This window comes from Cicer arietinum, chromosome 5, assembly GCF_000331145.2.
Source record: "Cicer arietinum cultivar CDC Frontier isolate Library 1 chromosome 5, Cicar.CDCFrontier_v2.0, whole genome shotgun sequence".
Classification (NCBI taxonomy): Eukaryota; Viridiplantae; Streptophyta; class Magnoliopsida; order Fabales; family Fabaceae; genus Cicer; species Cicer arietinum.
The window spans coordinates 59485962-59502677 of NC_021164.2; the positions used below are offsets into that span (position 1 = coordinate 59485962).

The 16716-nt window shown below is 29.8% G+C and overlaps 2 protein-coding genes across 4 annotated transcripts; both read right to left on the reverse strand.

The window, feature by feature from the left end:
* Positions 1–5062: 5062 nt before the first annotated feature.
* On the reverse strand, positions 5063–9989 carry LOC101501505 (cation/H(+) antiporter 14-like). Of its 2 annotated transcripts, none has more exons than XM_004500521.4 (5): positions 9761–9989; positions 9596–9671; positions 8233–9520; positions 6773–7771; positions 5063–6342 (listed from the first exon to the last, which is right to left on the reverse strand). In XM_004500521.4, exons 3-5 carry the CDS (start codon positions 8437–8439, stop codon positions 5128–5130), a joined length of 2421 nt encoding a protein of 806 aa, XP_004500578.1. In that variant the 5' UTR covers positions 8440–9520; positions 9596–9671; positions 9761–9989; the 3' UTR covers positions 5063–5127. The 2 variants fall into 2 exon arrangements, with proteins under 2 accessions (XP_004500578.1, XP_027190174.1); XM_027334373.2 differs by having other exon boundaries at positions 8577–9520; positions 9761–9988.
* Positions 9990–11102: 1113 nt separating this feature from the next.
* On the reverse strand, positions 11103–15345 carry LOC101512952 (uncharacterized). Of its 2 annotated transcripts, XM_004500476.4 has the most exons (6): positions 14838–15345; positions 13526–13595; positions 13368–13438; positions 13139–13164; positions 11564–11600; positions 11103–11485 (listed from the first exon to the last, which is right to left on the reverse strand). In XM_004500476.4, the coding sequence occupies exons 1-3, from the start codon at positions 15174–15176 to the stop codon at positions 13383–13385; spliced, it is 465 nt and encodes a 154-aa protein (XP_004500533.1). In that variant the 5' UTR covers positions 15177–15345; the 3' UTR covers positions 11103–11485; positions 11564–11600; positions 13139–13164; positions 13368–13382. The 2 variants fall into 2 exon arrangements, with proteins under 2 accessions (XP_004500533.1, XP_004500532.1); XM_004500475.4 differs by lacking the exon at positions 13139–13164 and having other exon boundaries at positions 14838–15343.
* Positions 15346–16716: the final 1371 nt, after the last annotated feature.

The window sequence follows — 16716 nt, forward strand, 5'->3', positions numbered from 1 at the left end:
GAGTCGCAATCGCCAACTTTTTCGAAGTTGTCACTATCGACGCAAGAATGGATCAAGAAAAGGGCCTTGTAGTCTTTCTTCTTATCTTCCTTGAATTTCGCTTCTTGAGCTGTTGTAGCCTCTTTACCAAGAGGAGTAATGTCATCGGTAATCATATCAAGAACATCTTGATATCCAAACAAAACTTTCATTTGTTTGTGCAATTTGTCATAATTCTTCGAATCAAGAATCGAAAGGTTGGTAGGGATTTTGTCATTGGAAACGGACATAATTGCAGCGGAAATTGGATCTGAATCTTGCTTTGATGCCAGATGTTGGAACACTGTCAAGAATGGAGGGTGAATTAATGGTGAAAATTGATAATTGAAAATTGTGGTGTGTTAGAAAATGATGGAGAAAAGAGAGAGATTATGGAAGAGAGTTATTTTCTGATTTTCATTAGTATATCAAAATGGCATTAGTTTTTAAAACTATACACACAAAGGTATTTATATGGGGTACAATGTGGAACCAATTAATTTTGGCCCAAAACAACATTTGAATTATATTTCACTTCCAATGTTCTCATCGTAGAGTTACGTAAAATTCAGTTTTTGGCGAGTAACGATACTTTTATGATTTATTAATAATAAATTTATAATCGTTACCTTTTTAATTTATTTATTTCACATATTAATAATAATAAATTTATAATCGTTATTTTTTTTTATTAATTTATAACTGTTAGTTTATTTATTTATTTTACGATCGTTGGCTCTTTTTTTTACCGTTAATTTGTATATGAAATATATTTTCTTATTAATTGGAACAATTTATTTTTCTTACTCTTACTTTTTCTTTCACAATTTTTTTGTTACACAAGTTTTTTTCTTTAATCTTCTATCAACAATTTTTTTTACTTATTTTTTCAAATAAAAATTGTTTGTGGCAAATAGATTCAATATAATTCTTAAGAGTTAAACCGTTAAAAATAATGGGTTGCTTTAAAATGACGTGACACAGTAGACCCTATTTAATGAACTATATTTATAAAAATGGATAAATTATTTCAAGATGATGTGGCAAAGTGGACTTTAAGGAACTCATGTTGAATTCACCTTGGAGATGCTCTTAGGTGGCTCTAACGAAAAATAAATCTCATAACTGAAAAATACAAATCATCAATTTATAATTTTTTATAATTAATTTTTATTAAAAATAGAAATATTAAATTAAATAACTAGGGTTCATCTTCTATCAACAATTTTTTTTACTTATTTTTTCAAATAAAAATTGTTTGTGGCAAATAGATTCAATATAATTCTTAAGAGTTAAACCGTTAAAAATAATGGGTTGCTTTAAAATGACGTGACACAGTAGACCCTATTTAATGAACTATATTTATAAAAATCGATAAATTGTTTCAAGATGATGTGGCAAAGTGGACTTTAATGAACTCATGTTGAATTCACCTTGGAAATGCTCTTAGGTGGCTCTAACGAAAAATAAAAATTGTTTGTGGCAAATAGATTCAATATAATTCTTAAGAGTTAAACCGTTAAAAATAATGGGTTGCTTTAAAATGACATGACACAGTAGACCCTATTTAATGAACTATATTTATAAAAATTGATAAATTGTTTCAAGATGATGTGGCAAAGTGGACTTTAATGAACTCATGTTGAATTCACCTTGGAGATGCTCTTAGGTGGCTCTAACGAAAAATAAATCTCATAACTGAAAAATACAAATCATCAATTTATAATTTTTAATAATTAATTTTAATGAAAAATAGAAATATTAAATTAAATTATTAGGGTTCATCTTCTTCACCATTTTTTCCTTTAAATTTCAGAATAATGATAATACAAACCATACAAAAAAATGAATGCATATGAGACTATGAAAATAAATAGTTATGACAAATTGTATTCCTTATTCGTATACGTCACTTGTTTAGATGAATTTGAGAGAGAGAGAGAGAGAAAAGAAAAGGAGACATTTTTGGCGAATAAGGATTTGTGAAAAGGAAGATGGATCTATGGTAGGAGGGAGGAATAAAAGATAGATATGAATTCGAAATTGAAATTGAAATTTAGAGAAGGGAAAAAAATAGATGTTACCGTTAAATTTGAATTTAATATTTTAATTGATAAAAAGAATAAAATTAGATTATCAAAGAATAATTGATAAAAAGAATAAAATTAGATGATAAAAAATAGTTGTTAGTAATGTTCAATGTTTTTATTTATTGTTTATGGTAGGAGGGAGGAATAAAAGATAGATATGAATTTGAAATTGAAATTGAAGTTTAGAGAAGGGAAAAAAATAGATGTTACTGTTATATTTGAATTTAATATTTTAATTGATAAAAAGAATAAAATTAGATTATCAAAGAATAATTGATAAAAAGAATAAAATTAGATGATAAAAAATAGTTGTTATTGATGTTCAATGTTTTTATTTATTGTTTTATGCCAAGTAATTTCAAGCTTGTTCCTTCCTTTTCTTTTTTTACAATTTTTTATTTTTCAATTCATTCAAACTTAAATCTACAATTTTAATTGACAAAATTATATGTTAGTATCATCAACCAATTTGAAATGCAGATTTTTATGAGTTTTTTTTTTTTTTTTTTAATTTTTTTTAGGTTTTGGTTTAGAAGATGAGAAAAGGAAGAAGATGAAGCCGATGAAGATAATATGAGTCTGCATCATAATGTCAATGTATTTTTTTTAACGGAACGGTTAAAAAAATAATATGTGCATGTCGCGACTTAAAATTTCGAGTATTTTTTCAAATTCAATGAAGTAACAACCAAAATTTATATTAAAATAGAGAAAATATTGGGAAACACTTAAAAAAAACAGTTTTTAAAACTAAATTTTGAGTTCGAAAGTCGATAATACATAGAGAAAGTATTACATCTATTAAAATACGGTTAACTATAATTGTGCAAAATTAATATTAACTTAAATATATTTATTTCTTCTTATTATTAAATATGAATATCAATTGTTTTTTTAATGTAATTTTAAAATAAATGTGTGTTTAAGAAAGAGAGAAAAAAAAATTTATTAACGTGGTTAACAAAAGTGTGATCTTGCTTCTACGTATCTTCCGGTGCGATGAAAAAATCAAAACTACATAGTTCGTGGTTAGAAAATGCGGATGTATTCATTGTTTTTAAAGAAATATATTTTGTTGCAAAAATGTGAACTTGGTTAAAAAAATTTGTTGATTTGATGAAGGAAAAAGACTCCGAGTTTGAAAAGTTGATTATGATAAGTATGTTTGGTTGTTTTTTTGAATTTAGTTAAAAATATTTAAAATCATATAGTTGTCTCAACTCATGCGTTTTAAAATAGAATTGACAACATATCATATCTTGATGAATCCAATTTATAAAAGATTATTATTATTTTGAAGTTTAAGATCATCAAGTTGTCATAACTCAGATATTATAAATATCTAAGATTAATAAGATGTTTCATCTTAATTAATTTGAATATTTAATATTTAATATTTAATATTTTTTGTTTTGTTTTTAGGATAAATTAAAAGCTAAACCTCCAATTTTAAGAAAGTAAAATGGAATTGAATTTAAAAAAATAAATTTTAGTCAAAGAATAATCTCGTGCATCCAATAAGTTCATTTGTTTCATTGGATTAACATTTATGTCATTTTCGTCATTCATAGAGTTATTGTAGCCCATTTAGAGTTTTTAACCAATCTTGTGCATTCAATAAGTGTGTTTGTGTTATTGGACTAACATTTATGTCATTTTCGTCATCCCTAGTGTTATTATAGTTTATTTAGGGTTTTAAGATGTTATAAATATCTAAGATTAATAAGATATTTCATCTGAATCAATTTGCATATTTTAAATTTAATATTTTTTGTTTTGTTTTTAGGATAAATTAAAAGCTAAACCTCCAATTTTAAGAAAGTAAAATGGAATTGAATTTAAAAAACTAAATTTTAATCAAAGAATAATAATTAAAAAAAGTGGACCTAATAAAGATAATTAAAAAAAAATTAGACTACATAGTTAAAAAAAAGTTGGATTTGGAGTCCAAACTTTTTTAGTATAATTAAAAAGGAAAGATAATATAAATAATATTTAAAGCAGTCTAGACAAAAGAAAAGCAAAACAGAAGAAAAGAAATTATCGAAAAGAGGAGAGCGAGTTAATGCAAAGAATAGAGAAAAAGAGAAAAAAACAAGAAGGAGAAGAAGAATGGCAGAAAAAAAAAGTTGTGCGGAGGAAAAAGGGAAAGGAAGAGAAATGATAAGTAAATTTGATGATTTATTAAATTCATTAAGATTAATATGTTAAATCATCGAAATAATGATTTCAAAATCATAGTTTGTCTAATTAGTTAAGTTTAAGAATCAAAATTATAACTATAAAGTTATAATTTGTGTACTTAGTTAAGATTTTATTGTTGCGTCATCAAAATTTTAGTTTGTAAACTCTGCGGGCACATTTATTTAAATTTGATGTATTTTTTATTCTTCTTTTAATGTATCTTGTTTCATATTATTAATGTAATTTACTGTTTTTAACTATAATTATTTTTATTTATTGAATCTGGAGTAAAAATATGAGGAAGTTGTTAACAAAATAGAATTAAATAGTTAGTTTATTTGTAAATAGGAGATAATTGTTATAATAATATAAGTTTATCTACACAATAAGATGATGTTGTTAAAATAATATAATTGTTTTGCCATCTTCAATTTAATGTATTTTATTAATAGAATTTTGTTTTTTTAATATTTTAATTTATTAAATAATCAGTTAAAATGAGAAGATTTTGTTTTTTTCAAAACTGTAAATGGTCGCAATTTCGAAATGCGACCTCCCAGTGCCATAAAAAAAAATTATTCGGTTTGAGGTGCAATGTTTAAATAGTTAAAAAAGTAAGACAATTTAATATGATTTTGAATGTAGTACATATTAGTTACTTTAAAAAAAAAAAAGTTAGAGTATATTAATAATTTAACCCCTGTTTGATAACAAACTTCTTATTTTTTAAATGAAAATCCATATTTTGTTGATAACTCAGATATCCACAGTGGAAATTAAAATAGATTGATTTAAAAAATATATAAAAAACAATTACACTATCAAACAAACAGATCTATGTATTTACTGAAATAGTACAAGATGTTGTTCGTGTTTCATCCATTAAAACACCATGTGCCAGTTGATCCCTTTGATTTGGCATTACATTAAGATTGTTTTTAACCAATCTCACTCCCATTCTCTGTTGTTGCACAACCAAAATAGATGCTTTTGTCACAAAATCCTGTGAAGCTAACATATCACCAATCACACCTAGCTCAGGACACTCACTCCATTGATCATGTCCATGTAACAATATAGATTGTGAATGCCACCTCCCCACCATAACTAAATCAAAATAATCAATCCTTCTTCTTATACAAGAAGATAACTCTATAGCATCTTTCACAACTTCCTCATTTATCTCAAACCTTTTATTTCCAACATTGTAGTATCTATATTCATCTACAAGATCACTGTCACGTTTTCTATCTTTTGAATTCTCTTCACCAAACACTAAGAACCAAACAACTGTTACGTTTACACACTCATGTCTAGACATTCTACTTGCATAGGCTAAAGCTTCTGCATCATCTGCACCACCAATGAACAGAACTGCAACATAGTATGGTGCTTTAGCTAGTAAAAGTGACGGTGAACAGCTTAAGATGCCTCGGTCGATTAGAATTCCGACCGAACAAGGCGCTCTTTCGAGGACTTTAATGTTAACCGTTTGGATTGCTCTGTTGTTTATTTCAACTGTTCCATCTATCTCCCATCTTTTGTGGAATGGCATGAGAATCATGTTGGCTCCTCTGTCGAGGGAGATTAGACAAACATCGTCGTGTATTGTGTTGAAGTCGGAGATTGATGTGAATGATTGAACATATGCACACCCTTCATTTAGTGTTACGTATTGCTTCAATGCATTGTCGAGTTGAGTCGAATTACATGGGGTTGATTGAAGTGTTCCGTGCTGTTGGTGAGCGACGAGAATAGGCCTTGATCTTCCAAGTAGCTCTACAAGGAGAAGTGCTATGGCTGTAACATTGCTCTCTGTGCTTGCACATGATGCTTCTAAGATGTTGAGCATTGTTGGAATGTTTTCATCTTTGTAAATGCATACCATGATTCGGAGCTCCGAATCTCGTTTTGTATGTTGTATTGAACATTTTTTTCCGGAATGATATTGGGCTGAAGGATCAAATAAGAACTTTATCAGTGGTGCTATGGTAGCATTTATCACTAGAATCGACACCACCATCAAAGAGAACTCTTGTTCTGTTAGTATCTGTAATAAAGAAGAAATTTTTATGTATCCTGTTAGTCACTCAATCAATCATTCACTGCTTAAATATGTTTTTGACTTTTTAGTTCTATTCTTAACAAAATGGTTTATTTTTGGTTCCTCGTCTGTCTTTTTATCAGAACTAAAAACATACTATTTTGTATTAAGGACTAAAACCAAACAAGATATTTGTAGGAGCAAAATCAAATTTACTCAATTTTATAGGACAAGAAATACATTTTATCCATCGGTAACCATGTTTTTTTTTTTACAAACAATATATATAGTTGCTGATGGATTGAATAAATTTTGTTCTATTGGTAAAATTTGATTATGACCCAACATAAAAATTGGTAACTATGTTGTTAATTTCTTACACTTGATGCTTTGATATATTGGATTAAAGTTACTAGTATGAAAAATCTCTATTTACCTTGTCTTCCTTCCATATATTGTACATGGTGAGCTCAGCTATACCTCTTCCATTCAGAAGTAGCCCAATCACAAAACAATCTTTCATGGGGACATTGTAATAATAACCTGGCAACATAACAGCACCAATCTTCACAATGAAACTGACAAGGACGATGATAGTCACAATCCAAGTAGACCGAATGTTGATTTTGAATACATCAGTCTGCAATCCACTGACAGCAAGGTAGATTGGATACAAAAATCCACAAGCAACTGTCTCCATTTTAGATATCAAACTTGTTCCTAAAGGTGGTCCTTCAGGAACAGCCAGACCTAAAATTATCGGTCCCATAGCAGAATGTTGGCCAATGGATTCACTGAAGAGCGCGGTAGTAAGAACACATAGAAAGATGAAAAGCATGCAAAACTCGTCGATAGGCGTTCCGTTTAACCGGTTTACAATCCATACTATAGTCGGCCTCATTACATATATGATAACAACCAAAAGTGCAATTATGGATAAAATGATCCATACTAGTTTCAACATATTAACAGTTTTACCTTGCAATACTGCAAACAAAACTACTGTCATTGAGAAACTAATCACATCGCTGAACATTGCAGACGATAAGGTTAGACGGCCAACATCAGTGTTTAGGATTTTAAGCTCTGATAGAAGGACTGATATGCTAATGAATACGGTTAAGCTTTGCGAGATGGCTATCATTGGGAGAGAATCTGAGAGAGTCTTGTCCATGGAAACATATGTTTTCAATGCAAAGGCTAATCCAAGAGGGACTCCAAATGTCAATGAGAATACAGAAACACCAATAGTGATGGCTTGTTTTTCTGCCTTGAGGACTGTGGTTGCGTCCATCTTCACACAACATATGAAGAAGAAGAAATTGATGCAGAAATTTGCCATTGTATGAAGAACTAGAGAGCCTTTCAAAGGGAATAAGATATCTGTCAGCATCTTTTTGTGCCCCAAAAGTGATGGACCAAATACCAATCCTCCCTGTTACCATCCATGCTTTATTAATTAATAGCTAATCAATAAGTTGAATGCTACGAACCGTGGATAAGTGCTTAAAAGTCACCCGAAATTTTAACGAAGATCGACAACACTCCTTAGAATAATCTTGTAATTTATGGATGAGACAATGACTTATCCATGTAAAAATAATGAAAAATGAATTTGACCCTCAAAACCCAACTCGTCAAACTGACATCAATAAGTCACCGTCTCAAACGTAAAGACAGAAGAACCATTAACTTATACTTTAAGGAGTATTATCGATCGTCGTTAGTGTATCGAATGACTTTTAAGAATTGGTACGCAGTAGACCTGGTGCACCTTAGAGTTTACCAATTAGTATTGTATTCTATTGATAATCACATTGTTATAGAATATTACATATGATGATCATTGAACATTAAAATTGTGAAAAAATACATATAGGTCAAGAAAAAGCTTACAAGAATCTGGGATACAAGGGAGGTTTGTCCTAGTGGTTTGAGACAAGCATATAAGAACTGTGTGACTATAGTAATCAAAGAGATCTGAAAAAAGAGAAGAGAAGTGGGGGAACCAAGTGGGTTTCCTAACGACCAAACACTCTTATGAGTAGTATCAAGTGGATTATAGCATAACATTATTGAAGTATTTCCTAATGCATTTTCCATATTTATGTGATGAATATATAATTATATGAAGGAGCAATTATTGAAGGATGGAAAAATGAAACTAATTTCTTGTGAAAGAAGAAAGATAAGAGTGTTCTAAAGTTCTAAAATTCTAGATGAAGGGATAAGAGGCTAACCTTATATTTTGGGTATATGACATATTTGATGGTTCACCTTCAAGTGAGGTTATTTGTTAGAGAAGTCACTCACTCTCTTGCAAACTCTATATTTGTACAACTTTGATTCAGAGGATAGTAACAATATTAACTAGAGACCTTTTAGCAAATCCACCAAATTGAGTAAATAAATTGGAAAACTAATATATCTCTATAGATACTAATCAGTTATCATAGTTAATGTTTTTTGCTTATATAAATGACGTGAGTGTAACCTTGTTTTGCAGTATTATCATTCATAAATATTATTAAAAATTGATGGTACAAAATTTGTATATTTAGATTCTTAACAATTACTCTTAGGCCACTTATTAGTATTTCTCATATTATTATTATTATTATTATTATTATTATTATTATTATTATTATTATTAAACAAACATGGTTGCAATCCAAAAAAGACAATATGCTCCATTAATAATTTATTTTACATTATTCAGACAATTATATGTTAATAACTTTTTTCAAAAAAAAATATTGAACCTAATAAATTGCAGAACAAAGATTGTATCACTACCAAAAAATTTCACAAAACGATTGTATTAATTAATTAAACATTTTTGAGTTAATTAATTGATTAATTAAATATTGAATATACTATTTTAAATAAGATGGGCATTGTCAGTTGAGAGGTGATAATTTATCTACAAGAATTACATAATAGATGTGATAATGAAATGATTCATAGTACAATATGTTTATAATTTGAGAAAAGAAATTAAAATTATATAGAGAAGGTAATTAGGTAAATTAAAATTCAGGTGTGGGTTTAACTGTTTAAGAATCTTCCCATGGAATTGCATTCTTTCCAATTTTGTGAAGGACTCTCATAACTTGTTCTGTTGTTACGTTGCCCGAAATAATCACTTTGTTCAGCTTTTTGTCCACATTATACGTTTCAATATCTGCAACACATAGAGTTTAGAAAAATAAAAATAAAAAATAAAAACAAAGTAGTTTTGTGTGATTTATTTTTTTACCTTCAATTTTTTTGATGGCCTTGAGGATTTTCTTGATACAGTCGTCACAGTGCAAACCAACTTTCAGTTCCACCACCTGATTGATTACACATGAGAAGAACGAACGTCTCAGATCAAAAGCTAAAATCAGAAAGATGATCAAATTAATAACAGGTTGTTTCTTACATTAGTCATTCTGATTGATGATAATAATAATATATATGTGAATTGGTGCCGCTTGCAAAATGATTTTAAGCCTTCAACAAAAATGGAAAGAGGAAAAGGAAGATCAAATTTATTGTATATAAAAATATATTATTTTTGGAACCGCGTGTGGATTCTTAACGTGAATTAAGGAACCCTTTAAGAAAAGGGAAGTATTGGGACTGTTGTTTGGGCACTAAGACCAAAAATGTGTCAAATGCTTCCTATTATAAAAGATATTCTTCATTCAAATTTTTAATACATGGAATATATAGATCACCTTTATAATATATTTAATATTTAACGACTCACGATAGAATTTAACAATTTTAAATGTTAATAATCTCTTAGAGTGCTGTTTTATATTTGTTTCTCCTTTATAAATAATGGACAAATCTTTTTTATTATATTATCGGAAAGATTAATTTAATTTAATTAGAATTCATCCACTCTCTCCCATCAAATCAAATTAAACTTTGACACTAGTTGTTGGAGTTTTCAAGGATACGAGAACAATAGTAATCAAATGTTTCAAAACCACAAGAGAATTTGACACTATATTTATACTCGAAACTTTAATCTTTTAAATGTACAAGTAGTTTATCTTATATTCAACATTTAACTCAATGATATTTTAAAATAACCATTCACACTTAAAAATGAAAACAACTCATCGTCTATTGTGCTAAATCACACTATTCACAATTTTTTTTTTATTTTTTTATCAACGATCTATTCATTTTTTTTTAGGACAGTCTATTCACAAGTCAGTAGTGACTTTTAAAATTATGTATTGCACATTTCGTGTGTTTTTTTTATTAGAGTTCAGTGAAAATACTTTTTATTAAATTTTGTTTTGCTAATATACATTTGATTGAAATGACTTTTTTTTATAATGTGATTTATGCTTAGATTTTTTTTCTTCAAAAGTATATTTCATAAAAAGAATTTATTAAGATAATTAGTACTCAAAAGTACTTTAACATTCGTTTCAGCCAACTAGGGTTTCTATTTCAAAGTGCTTTTAACTTTATTCATTTACGAAAATGATACAATTAAAAAGAACGCAACAAAGTGACATGAAAAGAATGAATCCAGATGTTGAGCATTCAAGTTTTTGAAACGAAAAAAATGATCCTATGTTCAAGGAGGATTGAGCGATCATGATTTTTGTCCTCCAAAAAGGATACACAAACTATTCATGCAGCTTATCAGTATGCACACAAGTGTTCTTTCCATGCAATTTGTTGATAATCAAAGACTTGCCAGTGTACCAAAAGACCACTTCCTACTCCTAAGGATCATTAAGACATTAACTCACAAATGAGAATAACGTTCTTTTCATTTAATTGAATTTTTGAATCATAAAAATTACTTGTACCACAAGAAGCTATAAATTTAACAAAGTTGATCTAAGTGTTCGATATTTACCGCAACACCGGTACTTACGTATATAAAATACAACATAAGGTTTATTTTCTTTTACCAAAATATTAAGTTTATTTTAAAACGTTGAATGAAGACATTTTTTTTTTAAGATGGAAAGAAGACATAGTTGACTTGTATAGTGAGACATGCATGGTAATACTTGCGGCCCAATGCAGCAAACTCAAACATGAATTTCAAACACTTCTTCTTCATCAACCAGACAGTAATGTCAAATGAATGCAGGACCGCCGAGATAAGGTGAAGAGTGTTAAGGATACTCTGTAAAAGAAAAAAGAAACCCGTCAAAGATTACGATTACATTTGCAGAGAAACACACAAAGAAGTACAGATACTTACCATTTGAAACAAATGGAATAGAGTTGAGAGATGCAGTCTGCATTATTAGAAACATAAAATCAGAAAGTGCCAGGTTTTTTAGCCCAACAAATCATTACCAAAATGAAGAATCATACGTCAAGCCAAAAGATTTACTTACAAAGCCCTTAAGCATATTAGGGGAATGTGGCCCAAAGATAAGTAAAAGCATGCAAAAAGACATTAGTAGAATTAAAAGTAAGCCCATCACAACCTAGATTTCCTAGATTCTCATTAACAGGCCCTGATCCCTTAGAATCACCATAGTAGTAACAATCTTGCTATTTTTCCAACTTAACCATAAAAGTACTTAAGCATTTGTAACTACAAGCATAGTTATCAATTTGCTCTGGCTTGGCCATACACGTCTGTCATGGCAGGTGACCACAACCAAATGTGTGTAGCTTATCATTTTTCATACTGTGTCTATCACACTAAAATTTGCAGCCAAATTGAGCACTTTCGCGCCACAACTGTATTCCAAATGTCATATATATTTGAAGCAAGCCTCTGTTCATATCTTGTTCACCTTCATGAGTTTGAGCCCAATCATTGATAAATAGTATTTCTGGTCATTCCATACCCGGTATTCTCTGTTACATTCCTCAGCCATGCACCTTCTTCCCAGCTTGCTTCTAGCCCACTGTTCACACACCCTCCATTTCAGTTTGCAGCTCTCTCTCTGCTACTAAAGCTACCACTGTTATGATTATCTTAGACCATGATGTATTAAATAAGGAATGTGTCTTTCACTCTTTAACTTCGGCATTTTTTTTTATACAATTTATATGTATATAGCTTAAATTATTTGTCAAATTTCTAACGACACTCCAATGTCATTTTGTTAGTGATCACCAGTAATGCAATAGTTCAGTTTGATAAGTCTTACTTATCACTATCAATAAAGGTAACGTAATACACTTTATAATCCTATTAATTGACTTAGATATAAAACACTCAAAATAGATGCTAACGCCGAGTTGCCTGGCCTCCTTTAAGGACTTATTACATTGAACATACCGATTGAAGCTTATAATACCGAATACATTGAAACACTAATCATTCTCCTAGTTATTATCAGGCAGATTTTCATACTAATTGCAGCAGCAACCAAATACGCTACAGGCACGTTATCATGCTTATAAGCATTAATTGACTCAATATAACCAAAATCGGTGCAGAGCCCAGCTGAATGATATACTTAAGATAGTGATTATACTGACTGCACCTTATCGTCTCATACTAAATACACACGCATACCAACCATACTACTATTTAGTATCAGGCAGCTTTTATTACAGCTACATCTAAATACAGTATAAGCTAGTCAGATTCAGAGGCGTGAAACTGCATTTGTAGCTATGATCACCTATAAAATTGAGGCTTATAGATAAAAGCATCAGTACAAGAGTTACTCTCATAGTCCTAGATAGCAGTGGTCAATATTTAGAGCATATAATGAAATAGGCAGCTTCAAGAAAAAATGAAACAAACCAATATTCATCTACACAGGCATAGTGGAATACAGTTGCATTTTCGATTATTATAATACATCACCTTTGTGGAAATGAACAACACAGCAGCTACATTCAAAAGAACAGTCACCAATTAAGTGAAAAAATTACCAGTTATGTGGTTAAAAATATTTCAATTTATGTTTTGGATGTGAAAGTAAATAAGCACAAACATGAATACCAACAATTATCATATGCTTTATAACAGAATTGAAATTCAAGCTCGCAATAATTTAAAAAATAATAAAGCATTGGTTAAGTCTAACCATTACCTTCATGCTTGCAAACTAAGGAGTAGATTTGTTCTCCAATTCACATGAATCCGAATCACTTGCTCTGTAACCTGTATGTAAACAAAATGAAAAACAATGAAGACATATAAAACCACACTACCACAGTTCAGTAATTGACATAAGATGAAGCAGCTTACCTGGTTGTTTTTCGCTTACTTTCCAGACTAAATTTCGACTTCTTGATGCTCTACTAATCCAAGCATGTCCCTATAAACAAAGTTTATATCGCAGTATTGTCACAATTCAGGAACCAGTAAGTTCATTTCATGAGCAGGCAAATGATTCAGAATCATATAATAGCTGCAGCCTGCAGGTGCAGCTGTTGGTCTTGATTGCCAACCGAATGAAATTCAGAAACCCTACAATATTGTTCCCCTACCCCAAAAGCAATTGAAGGAAAAAAATGATAAAGACCATGTTAAAATGGCAAATCCGGCTAAAGTAAACGCATAAATAAATGCACAAAAACACAACGATTGATCATGAAGTTCGGCCAATTGCGTCTACATTTCCGACACCAAAGTGGCTGTTGTAGTTTTCCATTATGCAATTCTTAGGTATACAGAGTACAAAACTTTGTTTAACTACTACAATTCAGTTTCCGTAGGAGAGTCTGACCCGCTCAACAATACAATAAATTAGGATTACAGGGAAAAAATAAATATGAGTCATTCATTAATAAAGCATATTTAAAAGTAAATAACTCCAATCTAATAAACAAACTATAATAAAAGAAAAGGGACTTTTAATCAAAAAAGAAGAAAGTTATCCAACTTATGTATCTAATCTCAGCTTCATTTCCAAGGAGTGAGAAATAACAACAAAATTAGAATCAAATGGTCGATAACAAAAGTACCATAAGTGCTCATATCTATGACTAGACCCTTTAGTTAAACAACTTAATTAAGCACTTATGGTATAAACAAATCATATAAGTACTTATGCTGTAAATTGTAATCTATTTTCCTACAAGCTATTTTCATAAATTATTTATGAAAAAATGCTGGAAATAGCTTAAGAACAAGTCATAAACTGTTTCCACAAGTTCTCTCAAACAACTTACAAATACTTTGACACTGAATAAGTTCAAATAAATTAATCCAAAATGTCCAAACGTAATTGACAACGGGGGCAAATTCTAAAGTGGGTCATTTAGATAAATAGTCTATCGCAAACTGATACTTGAAAACTATTTAAAACCTCAACCACGTCAGACATTGTCTCATGAAGTAGAAGTTCATGGTACTCCTCATTCTCAGAACAAAGAAATTGACTTGAATGATACTCATTCAATAAAAACAAGATAAAATGAATATTTGTATCTTAACACTTGACTCCTCGAACCGACACCAATCAGTTCATCATCTCAACTGTAAGGACAATGATGGTCTTTGAAAATAGTATTGAAAAACATACATAGATAAATAAGAAATTAAAAAGAAAAAAGACCTTTTGAGGATCTCGAGGAACACCATAGCCAGAATTATACATTTGACCAACCAAAACTTGCATGGAGCTATCCCCAGCTTTAGCCCCCTTGAGTGTATCTTGAAACCACCGCTTAGAGCAATAAGCGACCACCCTGGCGAGTGGTGTTCGAGATTCCAAAGCTTCTATCTTCTTCGGCGGTTCCACCTTAACAGTGCGGTCTTGTTTCGCGGTTCGTGGAGTGGTGACCCGGTTCGGAGATATAGGTTGGGTTGTCTTTGGTCTATTGGATTTTGCAGATGATGATACAACCCGCGATAATTCTTTAAGCCTAATCACAGATTCAACTGATTTTCCCATCAAATTCACGCAGAACAAAAATTAAACAACCCAATTGACCTCAGATTTTGGGTGCTTCCTTTTTTTTTTTACAACTGATCAAATATGTAAGATGCAACTCGAAATTGTTCACTCTTGTCAGAAAAAAATATCGAAATTGTTCGATGTTGATTATTATTATTTTAAAGAAAATTTTACCCTATTCCTCTCTTTTATCTATATACCCTCAAAATTTAAGGAAAAAAATTAAAATATCCTCATATATATATATATATATATATATATATATATAAAAGATACAATTTTTTTTTTTTTCTCAATATCCTCATATATATATATATATATATATATATATATATAAAAGTTACCATTTTTATTATTTTCTCATTTCAATTTTTTCGAAAAATACAAGTGACTGTCAAAAAATTCATTTTTATCAAAAATAATTTTTAAGTTTCGCAGTCGTACATAACATCATTCAAGTAAATTTGAAAGAAAAAAAAAATCGATACAAACATACTTCCAGAAATCATTTTGAAGTTTTTCGAAACTAACAAAAACTTATTTCAAGTTCTCTAGAAAAAACAAATTGCCAACAAACACTTTTCGGGAAGCTACCGGAAAACTCTTCATCCACAAGTTTTTTGTTAGTTATTTAATTTTTTTAAAATTAAATTAATGTATTTGTTTAAATATTTTATTATGTTAATATTTATTTAATTTATTTAATTTTAACTAATTTTTTTCATTGGGTAGGGCTAGAGGTAGAGACAGCAAAATTGTCAGAAGAATACGTGACTTTGAATATTTATCGTCTATGGATGTTGCTCCCGAAAGGGTTCGAACGACATCATCGCGTAGAAGTCGATGATTTATTATGGAAGATGATGACTTGAAGGAGCAGACTGATATATCTATCCCTGAGGAAGATTAGAGGTACATGAGGAGGTAGAGGGGGTACATGAGAAGCATTAGATGCCTGAGGAGCATGAAGAGGTAGCTATACAAGAGGAGCATGATGAGATATCTTATAGGAGGAGGCACACGTGTCTGCAAGACTATGGTGTGGTCAAGTAAGTTAAATTAATTATTATTTATGGTGTATTAAAGATGTTAAAATGAATTATTATTTATGGTGTATTAAAAAAAATTAAATTGATTATTATTTATGATGTATTAAAAATATCAAAATTAATTATTATTTAACGTGCATTAAAAATATTAAAATTTATTATTATTTATGGTGTATTCAAAATATTTAAGTTAATTATTAATTATTATTTATGAACACAACTTTTCTGAAACGACCCGTGATTTTTTCATGTTCCAACCTTATCATGTTGCCTCCCAACATTTATACATGTCACCCATGTTGTGTTCCAACATTAACTTCTGTTTCCAATGAGCTGACTCAACCCTATCATAACATCTAAGTTGTCACCATTGAGCAATCTAACAATATATAATAAAATTATAAAATAAAAGTTTTAGAGTCACATAACATACTTGTTAGTCATTGTGTTCTTCAAATGCATCACTCGATTTGTTCATGCTTCAACAA

What these genes read in the sequence shown, in the direction of transcription:
- LOC101512952 (XM_004500476.4), bottom strand. Translation starts at nt 15,176, where the DNA reads ATGGGAAAATCAGTTGAATCTGTGATTAGGCTTAAAGAATTATCGCGG. An exon ending in TTCCTCGAGATCCTCAAAAG is followed by an intron (nt 13,596 to 14,837) that starts GTCTTTTTTCTT and finishes CTTTGTTTATAG; the next exon opens with GGACATGCTTGGATTAGTAG. An exon ending in AGTAAGCGAAAAACAACCAG is followed by an intron (nt 13,439 to 13,525) that starts GTAAGCTGCTTC and finishes GTTTACATACAG; the next exon opens with GTTACAGAGCAAGTGATTCG.
- LOC101501505 (XM_004500521.4), bottom strand. Translation starts at nt 8,439, where the DNA reads ATGGAAAATGCATTAGGAAATACTTCAATAATGTTATGCTATAATCCA. An exon ending in CCCTTGTATCCCAGATTCTT is followed by an intron (nt 7,772 to 8,232) that starts GTAAGCTTTTTC and finishes GGATGGTAACAG; the next exon opens with GGAGGATTGGTATTTGGTCC. An exon ending in ATATATGGAAGGAAGACAAG is followed by an intron (nt 6,343 to 6,772) that starts GTAAATAGAGAT and finishes TCTTTATTACAG; the next exon opens with ATACTAACAGAACAAGAGTT.